The sequence below is a fragment of the Lepus europaeus genome, chromosome 13, assembly GCF_033115175.1.
Source record: "Lepus europaeus isolate LE1 chromosome 13, mLepTim1.pri, whole genome shotgun sequence".
NCBI classification, from domain to species: Eukaryota; Metazoa; Chordata; class Mammalia; order Lagomorpha; family Leporidae; genus Lepus; species Lepus europaeus.
Genome location: NC_084839.1, coordinates 21,318,650 through 21,332,498, shown reverse-complemented (window position 1 = coordinate 21,332,498; position 13,849 = coordinate 21,318,650). Strand labels below are relative to the sequence as shown.

Here is a 13,849-nt window from a genome sequence, read left to right as displayed (position 1 = left end):
TTATTTGAAAGGCAGAGTTACAGAGAGGTAGAGGGAGACAGAGAGAGAAAAAGGTCTTCCATCCTCTGGTTCACCCTCCAATGCCACAGTGGCTGGAGCTGTGCCCATCTGAAGCCAGGAGCCAGGAGCTTCTGCCCGGTCTCCCACACAGGTGCAGGGGCCCAAGGACTTGGGCCATCCTCCACTGCTTTCCCAGGCCATAGTGGAGAGCTGGATCTGAAGTGGAGCAGCTGGGACTAGAACCAGTGCCCATATGGGATGCCGACACCGCAGATGATGGCTTTACCCGCTATGCCACAGTGCTGGCCTCTCAAATAAATACTTCTAAAAAGAAATGGGAAAATAATAATACCAAAGAAAACTGTGTTCGTATGAAATCCCTTTGCCCTAGGGCTGCGCAGCAGTCACTCTGTACTGGTAAATGGTGATGCATTGTCAGTCTGTTTTAAACCGACTATTAGGGACCAGCGCTGTGGCACAGCGGGTTCACGCCCTGGCCTGAAGCGCCGGCATCCTATATGGGTGCCGGTTCAAGACCAGGCTGCTCCACTTCCGATCTAGCTCTCTGCTGTGGGCTGGGAAAGTGGTAGAAGATGGCCCAAGCCCTTGGGCCCCTGCACACATGTGGGAGACCCGGAGGAAGCTCCTGGCTCCTGGCTTTGGATGGGCACAGCTCTGGCAGTTGCAGCCAGCTGTGGAGTGAACCAGCGGATGGAAGACTTCTCCCTCTCACTCTCTGCCTCTCATCTCTCTGTGTAACTCTGATTTTCAAATAAATAAATAAACCGACTGTTAGAAACAAGGTTCTGGTTGCATGTGTGACGGAATAAAAAGAGATGTAAAGGACCAGTTGTGTCCCTTAGACACAGAGAAGTGTTAAAGGAGAGCAGGGTCCTGTTGGCTTTTTCAACACTTTCAGCTAGTGCAGAATAATTATCCTAAGCTGAGACCAAGTCAGGTTTATATTTGCTATCTTTCATTTTTAAAGATTTATTTATTTTATTTGAAAGGCAGAGTTAGATATATATAGAGACATCTATCTGCTGGTTCACACCCCAAAAGTCCGCCAAGGGCCAGGCCAAAGCCAGGAGCCAGGAGCTTCTTCTGGGTCTCCCATGTGGGTGCAGGGACCAAGCACTTGGGCCATCCTCCACTGCTTTCCCAGGCCACAGCAGAGAGCTGGATCATAAATAGGGCAGCCAGGAGTTGAACTGGTACTCATATGGGATGCTGGTGTTGCCAGCAGTAGCTTAACCCGTTAATGCCGTAACACCGGGACCCTATATTTGCTATCTCCAGTGATTGCAGTGTAAGCACCATTTAAAACAGCTTGTAATTTCAGTGTGTAAGACATGACTCAAGATAGCTGGATTTAGAGATTTGGTGGATCTAAATTCTACAGTAAGTCGCTTAACCACCCACCTTCAGGACAGGTCCAAGTTGTATCAGAGTCAGTGGACTGGTAACAGTTATTGTAAGGATTGAATGTTCTGTGAGCATAAAGAAGCTATTGTTTCATGACACTCTTCACAATATTCTGTATTCTGAATAGTTCATTCCCCCAGTGCACACAGCAGAGTAACTGTGGAGGGCTAGAAGGCAATGCAAATGTTAGCCTGAACCAGCTGTTCTATGCCGGTGCAGTCTGCACCTTTGTCTATCATTCAGAAGTTCTTGTTGTCTTAGGCTATGATTCAAAAATAAAAATAAATGCAATAAAAAGTTTTCTTTACCCAGTTGCACTTATCAACAAAGTTGCTTTTGCAAGTTCTAGAATTCTGGGTGTATTTGAAAGTCAGCGTTACAGTGAGAGAAGGAGAAAAGAAAGAAAGAGAGATACTCCAATAACTGATTGACTCCCCAGATGGCTACAACATCCAGTGCTGGACCAGGCTGAAGCCAGGAGCCAGGAGACTCATCCAGGTCTCCCTATGGGTGGCAGGGACCCAACCATTTGGGCCATCTTCCTTTGCTTTCCCAGGCCATGAGCATAGAGCTGTTTCGGAAGTGGAGCATCCAAGACTCAGGTACCCATATGGGATGCTGACTTTGCAGACAGTGGCTTTACCCTCTGTGCCACAATTCCAGCCCCAATTCTGATATATCCTGATAGCCAAATATTATTGTTTGGGAAGCTTTATAGCATAAGGATATGAGCTTCCTTTTTTATATTTTAATGAACAATGTAACACCTGATGGCATAGAACATGAGAAGTATCAAAAAACACAGTAGTTTTAAAAATTTCCTCAAGGGGGCTGGTGCTGTGGCGTAGCGGGTTAAGCCGCCGCCTGCAAAACCAGCATCCTGTATGGCACCATTTCAAGACCCAGCTGCTCAATTTCCAATCCAGCTTCCTGCTAATGTGCCTGGGAAAGTAACGGAAAATGGCCCAAGTGCTTTGGCCCCTACGTCCATGTGGAAGGCCCAGAAGAAACTCTAGGCTCCTGGCCTTTTGCCTGGCACAGACCCTGGCCATTGTAGCCATTTGGAAGTAAACCACTGGATGGAAGATTGTCTGTCTCTCTCTCTCTCTCTGTGTGTGTGTGTGTGTGTGTCTTCCCTCTAACTCTACCTTTCAAATGAAAAAAATTGTTCAAGAATTAAATTTCCAAAAACACAAACATCCATGGCTTTAGAGCAAAAGCATGCTACCTGTAACATTATTTAGACTTAATAAATATTTGCATAGTGGTTGAAAGAAGTTTTTGACAAAATACCCAGTAATTTTCTAGTGTCCTGGTAAAACTTCCATATAAAAGCAACCTTCAGAAAATGTACAGTTTGGTCTTCTGCTCTTACTGTTAAAATCTTGTCTTCACTAAGTTTAAAAACAGTGTCGCTGCAAACTGTTCTTGGATTCTCTGGCTGCGTCATTGTGACACAGAGAAGAGCAGTTGTTCAGTGGCGTTGCTGTCCTCAGAACGGACAAGGACTTTTCTGTGACATCATCTGAACAGGCCTGCTCTCTGTACGTCATCACAGATTGCTTTGTCTTTCACCTTTTGGGAGCTTCCAGATCTTTCTCTCTTGTTTCTTGGACGTCTCTCATTTGCTTGCACTGTAATTTAGAACAGTGGCTCCCACTCTGGGGAGACATGGAGTTTTCATAGCTGTTTTTCAGTTTGTCTCTCCGTCGCTACATCTTCCCACAAGGCGGGAGACTCGTGGCCCAGCCACTACTAATTATTCCCCTGGAAACCGTGACTCAGTAGTAGCCATGAGCTCTTATTTTCCTTCTTTGCCCACTCTCGCCATCTGCCAGAGAGAACCTGCCAGGTAGTGTTCCTCACTTTCTCTGTCCACTGCAGCTTAGAGTCTATCTTCATGTCACACTGAACGAATACTTTAGCAACTCCTGTGTGTCACGCTGTGGGATATAGCACATTGTGAAACAGACCGCAGTCCTGCCCTCTTAGATCAGGCATTTGTTCACACAGGGAACAAACCGAGTAAGCCAAGTGTGTTTTGTCTTAGAAAACTAAAGCAGGAGAGAGGACAGGGAGGCCGGGTGGGGGCGTGGATTCCTGGGATTTTGAGTAGAACACTCAAAGCAAGTCTCCCCGCCACTGTGACATGGGGGCAACGACAGATGGGCCTGAGGGGTCTTGGGGGAGCCTGTGGATACCGGGAGAGTCATTCTAGCAGAGGGGACAGGACACGCAAAGGGCCTGCAGCAGGAGTGGCCCTGTGATGCTTGAGAAACAGCCCGGCCGCCAGTGCTCCTGGGGCAGAGGGCACAGCGGGAAGCGAGGACGGGGCAGCCCAGGAGAGCAGGGGAGCGTCTCGGTTCCTGAGGGCCGTTCCTAAGAACTTCGGCTTTTGCTTGGCATATGGGGAGCCACTGGAGGGTTTTATCAAAGGGGTGAGAGGAGCTGAAGAGTTTGAACAGAAGTGCTCTGGCTTGCAGGAAGGTCTGAGGAGCATGGGGCAGGGCGAATTTGTATTTCTATAGATTTTCCAGCTCTCTACTCCCAACACTTCTCTGATCTTATCCTAAATCCAGAGTCTGTCTTTTCTCTGACAAATTTAAACAATTTACAATCACAGTGACCTTGACCAGATGATATAACATCTGTGTTTATCTGTCTACCCGTGTTGATGTATCGGGCTGTGTGTTTTCCATTTACCTTGCCTCATTATGGTCTACCAACCGTTCTGTTCCACAGCCCTGATGAGGTTTCTTTATTTCCGTCTGCTGGTTTAGGAATTATGTGCTCTATGTCTGTTCTTTCAGGAGTCACCTTCACATTGTCAGCGTATGTGTTTGCCTCAGTGAAGTCTGCATTGATCAGCGTCTCTCCCTTCTGATCAACGCAGGCAGAATGAGTGATCTCCAGGATGCTCCTCCCTCGTGTCATTACATCTGCGTGTTTCAGCTTAGCCACTGTTAGGATTGTTATCTCAGCTACTCAATGATTACTTTGACTTTTCACAGAGCTGCTAGTATTTTTACTCACCATTCCTCCTTATATCTCATGATTTTTTTTTTCCTTCTTATTCAGTTTACTTCTTCCTAAAATGTGTGCCTTGTTAGATCCCTCACGAATATCTGTTAGGGGCTGGCCCTCCGACGGTGCCTGCAGGGGTCTGCCTCCCTCGCCCGGGAACGGAGGGACAAGCCCTGGCGTGAGTTATGTCCCCTCTGTCTTGGGTTGAGTTGGGTGGAGCCTGCCCAGGGGCTGCCCCATCTGGCCATTCAGGGTTTTGGTTCTGCCTCTTTAATATTTCTCCTGCGTGGTATTCTGCAGTCGAGGTGTGGAGCTGTTTGTATTTTTTCCTGATCAGAAGCCTTTGCTCCTCCTGCCTCTGGGGAGCTTCACCGTCCCGCAGGTCTAGGAAAGTCTCAGCATCCGGCTCCCGTGCAGGTGCGCGGGGCTGTGTCCCCTGCGCCCCGCAGCCTCCGCTGCATGCTTCCCCCCTGCTTTGTTTCTGGGCTGCCTTCTCCCTCATCCTTTTAGGTCTGCTTTTGGTTTTACTGATTATTTCCTCAGGTGTGGTCGGTCTGCTAGTCGATCTGTTATTTTATTCTTTCCATGGTGACATTTGCCATCTTTATTCATTTTATTTCCAACTCTTCCTGTTCCTTCTTTCGCAGACTATAGTTTCAAGCCCCTTATGTGAAATCTCTAATTGTATTTATTCCATTATCTTATTTCTTGGGGTTCTAATTATCATTTTTTTAAAATGTATGGTGGATTTGGTCCTACTTTTGTGATTTTTTTTTTACTTTGAACGCATCTTGCATGAGATTTGCTTTTCTGTGGAGATACTTTGGAGCCAAGCTTCTGAGAGGGACCTTCCAGCTCAGTTGTATAGTTTATTTTTAAATATTTATTTATTTGAAAGGTAGAGAGAAAAAGATCTTCCATCCTCTGATTCACACCCCACATGGTCATAAGGTCTGGAGCTAGTCCAAGCTGAAGCTGAGATCCTGGGACTCCATCTGGGTCTCCCGCATGGGTGACAGGAGCCCAAGTACTTGGGCCATCCTCTGCTGCCTTTCCAGGCGCACTAGCAGGAAACTGGATCGGAAGCAGAGCACTCTGATATGGGATGCCAGCATTGCTGTGCCCCACGCCAGCCCCCAGCAGGAAGTTTTCTTTGGCAGGCACTCTAAGGGTATCACCAGTCAGGAGGCAATTGTTGCATTGGTTCATCAAAACTAATTTTGGGGAACTAAAACTAATTAAACTAAATTCAAACTAATCAAAACTAAAAGTTTGGATTTTTTTTTAAATAATAGGTTGTTGTTTTGTCTTTTTGTTTTGTTTTGTTTTTAGTTTGAAAGGCAGAGAGTCAGAGAGAGATCTTCCATCTGCTGGTTTTCTCCCTAGATGCTCACAACAGCCAGGGCTGGGCTGGGCCAAAACCACAGGCCCAGCGCTCAATCCAGGTCTTCGGGTGAGTTGCAGGGCCAAGTACTTGAGCCATCACTTACTGCCTCCCAGGTGTTCACTAGCAGAAAGCTGGAATCGACAGCAGAGCTGGTACTCAAACCCAGACACTCTGATGTAGGTTGCAGGCATCCCAGGCAGTGTCTTAACTGCTGAGCTAAACGCCTGTCCCAGTTCTCAAATTCTTGAACTCCAGGTTTGCATGTGAAGCAAGCCCCCCATTTTAATTCTTCACACAGCAGAGACAAAACCTGTCTTAGCATCTCACTGTTCCTAGTTTGCCCTGAAATCTTCAGTCTCCTGCCACAACCTCCTCTCTGGCCAAACCAGACAGAAGCCAACTAACATCTTAGCGAAAGGAGCTTAGTGATCTTGGAGAAAGCAATCTGGAAGGTCAGCCTCCTTGCAGCACAAAGCAGAGCAGGGCAAAGTGAGACGCGGGGCTGGGCACACAGAGGCCCAGGACCAACATGGCGTTCTCCCACTCAGCAAATCCACCGCACACCTTGACCTCTGATGGTCGGAACACCGCGCCCAGATGGACGGGACAGAACTGCTCGGCAGACGCCGTCCTCTGGTGGGAGACACGCTAACTGTACAGACAGATGAAATTCGTACAAGTTAGATTATGTGAAGTGCTGAAATACAGGCACGCACCAGTGGAAAACCAAAGGAGAGGCCAAACTGGGGGTCAGTGGCACAGGGAGGAGGTGGGAAGGGTTTCCCTGGCAGTGGCCCTTGAAGGATGAGTGAGAAGGTTCTATGAGAAGAACCAGGAGTGAGGTAGCAGAGCCGTGGAGGCGTAGGACATATTAGGATGGAGCCTGGGCCAGCATGGCTAAGAGGCGGGCAGCGCACCCAATGCTGAGGCGGGACTGGGAGTCTGGGGCTGGATTATGGAGACCACGGAGCCCTGTCCTGCTGAGTTGGGACTTCATTCCTAAATACTAGAAACTGCTGAATGTTTTGAAGGGAAGGAGTACAACAGCAAATGTAATGGATACTGTGAACTGTTCAACAGAAATGTAAGGCAAGGCAGGGCTAGTGCTGTGGTGTGGCCGGTTAAGCCTCTGCCTGTGATGCTGGCATACCATATGGGCACTGGTTTGAGACTTGGCTGCACCACTTCCAATCCCGCTCCCTCCTAATGCTCCTGGGAAAGCAGTGGAAGATGGCCCAAGTACTAGGGCCCCTGTGCCCACATGGGAGACCTGGAAGAAGCTCCAGGCACCTGTCTTCAGCCTGGCCCAACCTCAGCCATTTGGAGAGAGAACCAGTGGATGGAAGATCTCTCTCTCCCTCTCTCTCTCTCCTCTCTCTCTACCTCTGCCTTTGAAATAAAAAAGTCTTAAAAATATAAATATAAAGGCAAGTCACAGATGCAGCCCTTGTATAACTTAAAATGTTCTGGCAGTCACATTTAAAAAAATCAAAATCAAAAGAAGTTAATTTGAATAATACTGTTCCTTAATCCAGTATATCCAAAGTATAACCTCAATGTGTGATCAATAATTATTGATGTGATATTTTATATATGCATATATTTTTAAATAAGTCTTCAAAACGCAGTGTATATTTTCTGTCTGAAGTGTATATCCTCTGGACTAGCCACATTGCAAGTGTTTCCCAGTCACGTGTTGCTAACGGCCACGGTAGTGGACAGTGCAGGTATAGATGATGGTAGGGCTATAGTCCTTCCTCATACCCCTAATTCCTCAGTTCTTCAAAATATTTTTACGTACCTACCTTTCTAAAAAGGGGCTTCTGTGGTCAAATGAGTGCAGGGAGCTCAGGGTGCATCAAATCGAATGTCTCTTTAAGGCTGGGTTTCTCAGAGCCTAATAGGCTAATGTGCACTGGGGCCCTACTCGGGATTCCTTGGCTGAATGGGGAGGAGCAGGTGGAAGCAGGTGCGAGCCTGTGAAACAGCAGCTCAGCTAAGGTGCTGTGCCGTGGGCAGGGGAGGAGGCTGCACCCCGAGGACTCACAGCGGCTGCCAATGCCAGCGCCATCGTCACCTTCGCGAGGGCAGTGTCAGCAGAGCGCTGGGACAGAGGCCACAGCAACCTGAGTTGGAGAAGTGACAGGGAGCTGGAGGGAGTCGGCCATGAGTATAGATGCCTTCAGTGACTCGGCCGTGGCATGAGAGGGTACTGAGGGGGAGCAGGGTTGAAGGAGGGGCACCTTTCATACACATTGGGATAGGAGAGACGCTGGAGATGTGTAGGCTAGGAAGGAAGCGTTGGAGACTGAAAACCGGAGCTTGAAGATAACTGAGGGGTCCTCGGGGAGAGGGCTGGCTCAGGACACTGGCTTTAGAAACAGGACCCCCTTGTGCCCTGACCTGGAGAACATACGAGGATCAGTGAGCAGAGAGAGAAAGGGAGGGAGGGGGAGAGAGGGAGATCCTGCCCCTATTTTCCCCTGACCGCAGAGGTAAGAACATCTGAATGTGAGGATAGGTCGGAACCTCAAGGAATTAGAAGCAATGCAAAGGGGCCAGCAGGGCGTGATGTGCAAGGGCTGTCCCCACTTCACCCTGAAAGCCAGTGTCCTGTGTGCTCCAGCTGAGGCTTTGCTATTATTCCAAGACGGGAGAGACCCATGCTTAATGTGAATCAGTGTTTCCCCAGAGGGTGACACATGTATGCAACATAATACCCCCTGGGCTCATTTTATTTTAGTCATTATGTACGTATTCCAATGACTGTTAGAAGAAACAGTAAACACATTGGACTTCAAGAATGACCAGTTTAGAGGAAAATATCCAGTAGGATGATGGAATGTGGGTGCAGCAGACCTGCTGCAAGCAGGAAAGGAGTGACTGAAGCTTGTAAAGTATGAGTGTGGCAGGCCCGGTAGCCATAGCAACGGTTCTGGTCGCTTCCCTCTGTCCACTGCACCCAGAGCCAGTGGTCACAGCCCTCGAGCAGTACTTTGGGCCAGGTGGCTGGCCATTGGGTTTTTCCTCTTTGCTACACAGAAGCCTGGTCAAACAGGCATCCACCACGCTGAGGCACTCCCCGCAGTGCTCCTGGCAGAGCAGAATACAGTACAGTCCGCCAGAAACCCTGAGGGTTTTGAACATGACTGTGGCACTATGATTTCTTCTTCATAGCCCCAAACACAACCTGCCTTATGTAATACCTTTCTCACTGTGCGAGTGTTTTTAAAAGCTGTTGGCAACATGTGCAGAAAATGGAAAAGCCATAAGCTTGAACCTACACAAAAATACAAACATTTGAAGGAAATCAGGGGAGAACCCCCACTTAAAAACTCACATGGTCCTCCCACGTTCTGCCCTGTTCCCATTGCCAGACGGGAGCTTCCCTGTGAGGAACATCCGCATTTAGCAGAAGTCCCCATCCTCAGCCCTCAGGCTGACCTGGAAGAAGGACCAGCCCCCCAGACCTCCGCTCAGAACAGCAGGTGCCTGCCGGCTTGGCTCGGGGTCTGGAAGTGAGGGAGGGAGCATGGTAAGCACAGCTTGTGCCCGTGGAAAGCCCATTGCCACTTCCACACCTGTTGGCCGTGATGATCTCTTTGCAAGGCTGCCTCCTGGCCTCAGAGAAACCCAGTGGAAGTTTCAGAAACAGTTCCTCTGCTTTCTGGAGTGTGGTTCTCGGGAGCCGACTGACCTGTGGTACTGCCTCTGGAGGACAGAGTGGGTGTGGTTACTGACATCTCACCTGAATAGCTCACATTTTATAAACTGCTGTGGGGGCACACTATAGAGTCTGCCTTCTGCAAAGTGTTATTAACCGTGTCCAAGAAAGCAACTCTTGGGCATGGCTCCTGTCGCAAGGGTCTGTTAGTTTTGGAAGGCAAGTTTACCCAGCAGTGTTGTATGTAGTTGTGCTTGCTGAGGTCCTGCTTCTAAAATGTTGTCCTCTGGGACATCTTTGGATAAAGGGTTTCTCCAGCAAAGAACCTCTGTCCTCACGGCCCTGCTGCAGGTGGCACCTGCTGCCTGTCGCCTTTCCTGACACCTCAGCTCCGAGCTGCCCTGTTCTCGTCCTTCCTCTCTCCTCCAGCTTTCCAAGGCACACCGCTTGCTGTGTCCTGTTGTAGTTGGCTGGGAACTGTTAACAGGGTAATTCCTTAAAACAATGACTAATTAGAGTTTACTTGAGCAAGGAAATATGAAACAAAAGCGATTCACAAATCAGGCACTGCCTCACCCAGAAGAGGTTCTGAGGACCAGCAACGTGCTCTGAGCGCGTTTCTAGAAAAAGCAGAAGTGAGGCACAGGAAATGATTTTGTTGGCTACCCCTGAGTCAGTCAACCAGCCAGCTGGTTATAGCTTAACTAGTTAATTGGCTACCACTTAATGGGTTAATTGGCTGTAACCAGCTGAAGCTCAGTTCCTATGATTAACTCTTGTTGGTTCGGCCTGCTGAGCCTGGTCCAGGTGCCCAGTCCAAATCCATGGCTTCCCACAAATTACTTGCAGCAATGCCTACCTACATTTGCTTTTTGTCTTAGGAAGGGCTTCCTGGGGTATTTCCCCGTACCACTCTACATGGATAAGCCCTCAGCTACTTGGTGGATGGTTCTAGAATTTTGTCATATTGCAGCTTGATATCTAGTTCAGCTCTGATGTGCTGCAAATGGACCCAAAGTGAAAGCAATGTCTCTCACCCTGGCACAGACTGCCTGTGACTTCCCTCAAGTCACTTGTGCCTAAAGTCACCTGCAGTGGTCTTGGTAGGGTTGCTGTTCCTAGGGATTCTAGATTTTCTAACCTTAGAACTTTCCTTTGAAAAACCTAGAGATAGTTCATCTGTTTTTTTTTTTTTTTTGTCAAAGTAAGAAGCCCGTTCTCCATCCCCAAATACATGGATCAGAAAAAATGTTTACAATTTCTACCATGGTAGTTTCTTTTTTAATTTTTTTAAATGCTAGGCCTGACCAGCATTTATGAAAACTAACTTGGGGGTGGGAGTTTGGCACCATGACTAAGGCACTGGGTTAAAGTCCTGCCTCCACTCCCCATCCAGCTTCCTGCTAATATGCACCTGGGAAGCAGCAGGTGATGGCCCAAGGACCTGAATCCCTGCCATCCACGTGGGAAACTCCGATTGAGTTCCTGGTTCCTGGCTTCAGCCTGGCCCAACCTCAGCTGTTGAAGGTAGTTGGAGAGTGAACCAGTGGATGGCACTTTTCTCTTTGTCTCTCTGCCTTTCAAATTAATTAAAATAAGAATAATTTTTAAAAAAGTAAACCGGTGTTTGAATGACCAATCAGTGGCTCATCATGTGCAGTTTGGAGAACACTGGCCACAAGCATTTGATTCCTGGGTCATTCCCATCATTTCAAAGCTGTCTTGAGATGGGGCGGGCCTTCCCAAGCACACCACCATTCCGCTGTCCTTGAGGGCGTCTCCTAAAACCCTCAGTGCTGTCATTGCCCTTCAGGGAAGACACAGGGAGCTCACTGAATGTTAGAGTTTCCTCACTGACCCTCTGAAACCCACGTGGGCCACGAACACCAGGTTCCCCCTGAGTGCTGCACCTGCGAGGTAGCCACGCTCTCCCAAATCAGCATTTGTAAACCCAGCACATCGCTCATAAATGATTTTTTTTTTTAAAAAAGATTTACTTATTTATTTGAAAGGCAGTTACAGAGAGAGCAAGAGATTGATTGAGATCAATCTTCGTCCAACGGTTCATTCCCCAAATGGCTGCATGTCTGGGGCTAGGCCAAGCCAAAGCTGGGAGCCAGGAGTTTCTTCCGTGTCTCCCACGTGGGTGCCAGGGGCCCAAGCACTTGGGCCGGGCCATCTGGCGCTGCTTTCCCAGGTGCACTAGCAGGGAGCTGGACCGGAGGCGGAGCAGCCCGGACTCCAGCACTCATGCGGGATACCAGAATCACAGGCGGTGGCTTAACCCGCTGGGCAGCAAGGCCGGCCCGCGAATGTCAGAGTTCTGCAGTGACTGAGACAGTATTGTAAATGCTCCCCGGCTTCTCTGCAGGGTGTGCTGACCTCCAGACCCTGGACACGATGCAGCCAACTGAGAGGAAGAGACAGGGCTACATTCACGAGCTGATCCAGACGGAGGAGCGGTACATGGACGACCTGCAGCTCGTCGTGGAGGTGAGGGGCTGACACGGACGGGGGTGGCCCCGAGGCTCAGCGGGGGCAGCGGGAGTGTGAGTGCCGGATAGCGGCAGGCGCTGTCACCACTCAGCATGCCGCCTGCCCCCTGGCCAGTGTTTGCAGACACAGGGAGTCTAACTGGGGTGCCAGCCCTTCCCCAGGTTAGGTCATTCAGAGTGAAGCGAGGACACAAGGGCATTTGAGCGCCCAGGCTGGAAGGACGGGGTGCAGGGGGTGGGGCCGCTTTGTCTCCCTCAGAATTGGGCCTCACTCTGGTTACACCGCTGTTTTGACATCTGACGCTGTCATAAACTTGGCGATTCCCAGAGGACTCGGGAAGCAGTGGAAATGCTTATGATTCTGTCACTTCGGGAAACCAAACAGGGGTCTGTCGTAGAGTATGGCCTGAGTCTCACGTGTTTCCGCTTGACGTTCACGTCGGTTGACGTAACTGTGAACTCGGTTGACGTGACTGTGACCTCTAGGCTGATGCCAACAGTCCCCTGCGGAACAGCATCTAAAACGATCACTGTTGGAACAAAACAAGACTTCACACTTCCCTACTGTGGTTCCCTCTGCTTCTCATTCCCAACGTGTCAAGGCCCTCAGGTGAAAGGACCAGTAAAGTAGGCACTGCACCTGAAGAGAGCACGTGTCCCCTCACAGGCCCAGCAGGTGCACCTGGCCATGACCTCCAGCGTAGAATGGAGCAGGGGCGGCATCTGTGTGCTTCTGCCCTCCAGCCGGCCGCTCTGGATTCCCTCCCCACAGGAGACAGCCTCAGTGCCTGGGGTCTCCAGACACCGGTCCTGGCTCCTCCACACACACAACTCCCCACCCTTCCCCGTTGGTAGTGTCTGTCTCCCCCCCACCCCACCCACCGAGCCCTGAGCTCCTTTATCCCGCATCTCCAACACCCGGCCTGGCCCATTGCAGACCAGCCCATAAGTCCTTCCCGTTCGCCCCCGTCAGACTCCCCTGAGCTGGGTGCATTCAATCTGCCCTTCTCTGACCGGCGCATGTGACAGAAGAAAAGCCCGCCAGGATCAGCCCCAGCCCTGAGCGCTGGAAGTGGGCGAGGCGGCCTCTCTGGCATAGGGCAGGGGCCGGCAGACAGGCCGAGCACCCCCGCCCCAGCCGTCATCTCATCACCTGGAGCCTCGCCTGCTCCCACAGTGCCCACCTCACCAGACACATTGAGGGGCCAACATCGTGCCAGGGTGGAGAGTTCAGGGAGAACAGCACCCTTCTCGGCTGAAGGCTTCTCATTCCCTTCCCATGGAGGTTCGCAGTGGGCCCGGAGTCTTACTCCCCTCCGCTAACCTCACTGCAGCCAGCACAGAGCCGCTGCAGAGGACGCCGGGTGGCAATGAGTGAATCAGGACCCAGAGACCGAGAGCCGCCTTCCTGGCCTTGAGCGGCAGCCTCGGGGTGGAGACACTGTATTTCCAGGTCCGGGCATCCGCAGTCGGATTGGAGGAAGGCCAAACTCCCCCTTAAGAGAGCGGCATAGCACTTCGGTGGACATCCGTGAAAACACTTTCAGCTGGGCTCAGCACAGTCATCGAGAGCCTGTGTTCTGCACCGCACCGTGCCAGGGGACCGAGAGGAAAGAGAAAGTTCCTGTCGTCGGCCAGAGCAGGGGCAGAGGAGGCTGGAGCCTGGAGGAGGGAGCAGCCCCCGCAAGCCCAGGACTCTGCCGGGTGGCCAGGAAGCAGTCGCAGGAAGGGAGTTAGGGACCTGCGAGTTGTGCGCTGTGGCCCGAGGGCCGCCACTGAGGTCAGCCCGGCAGGTCGCACAGGCCTGGGAGCCTTGGCGGGGAGTCTGCTGGTAACCACAAGGCCAGCGGGGAG

At 50.5% G+C, this 13,849-nt stretch overlaps 1 protein-coding gene across 6 annotated transcripts in view; it reads left to right on the top strand.

Annotated features, from left to right (window-relative positions):
* The window catches only part of ITSN2 (intersectin 2), a 176,263-nt gene that overhangs the window by 148,132 nt on the left and 14,282 nt on the right, over positions 1 to 13,849 (top strand). For all 6 annotated transcript variants that reach the window (XM_062209048.1, XM_062209050.1, XM_062209045.1 and 3 more), the window contains exon 29: positions 11,872 to 11,993. In XM_062209048.1, coding sequence (XP_062065032.1) covers positions 11,872 to 11,993 — 122 coding nt within the window. The remainder of the gene's footprint in view (positions 1 to 11,871; positions 11,994 to 13,849) is intronic.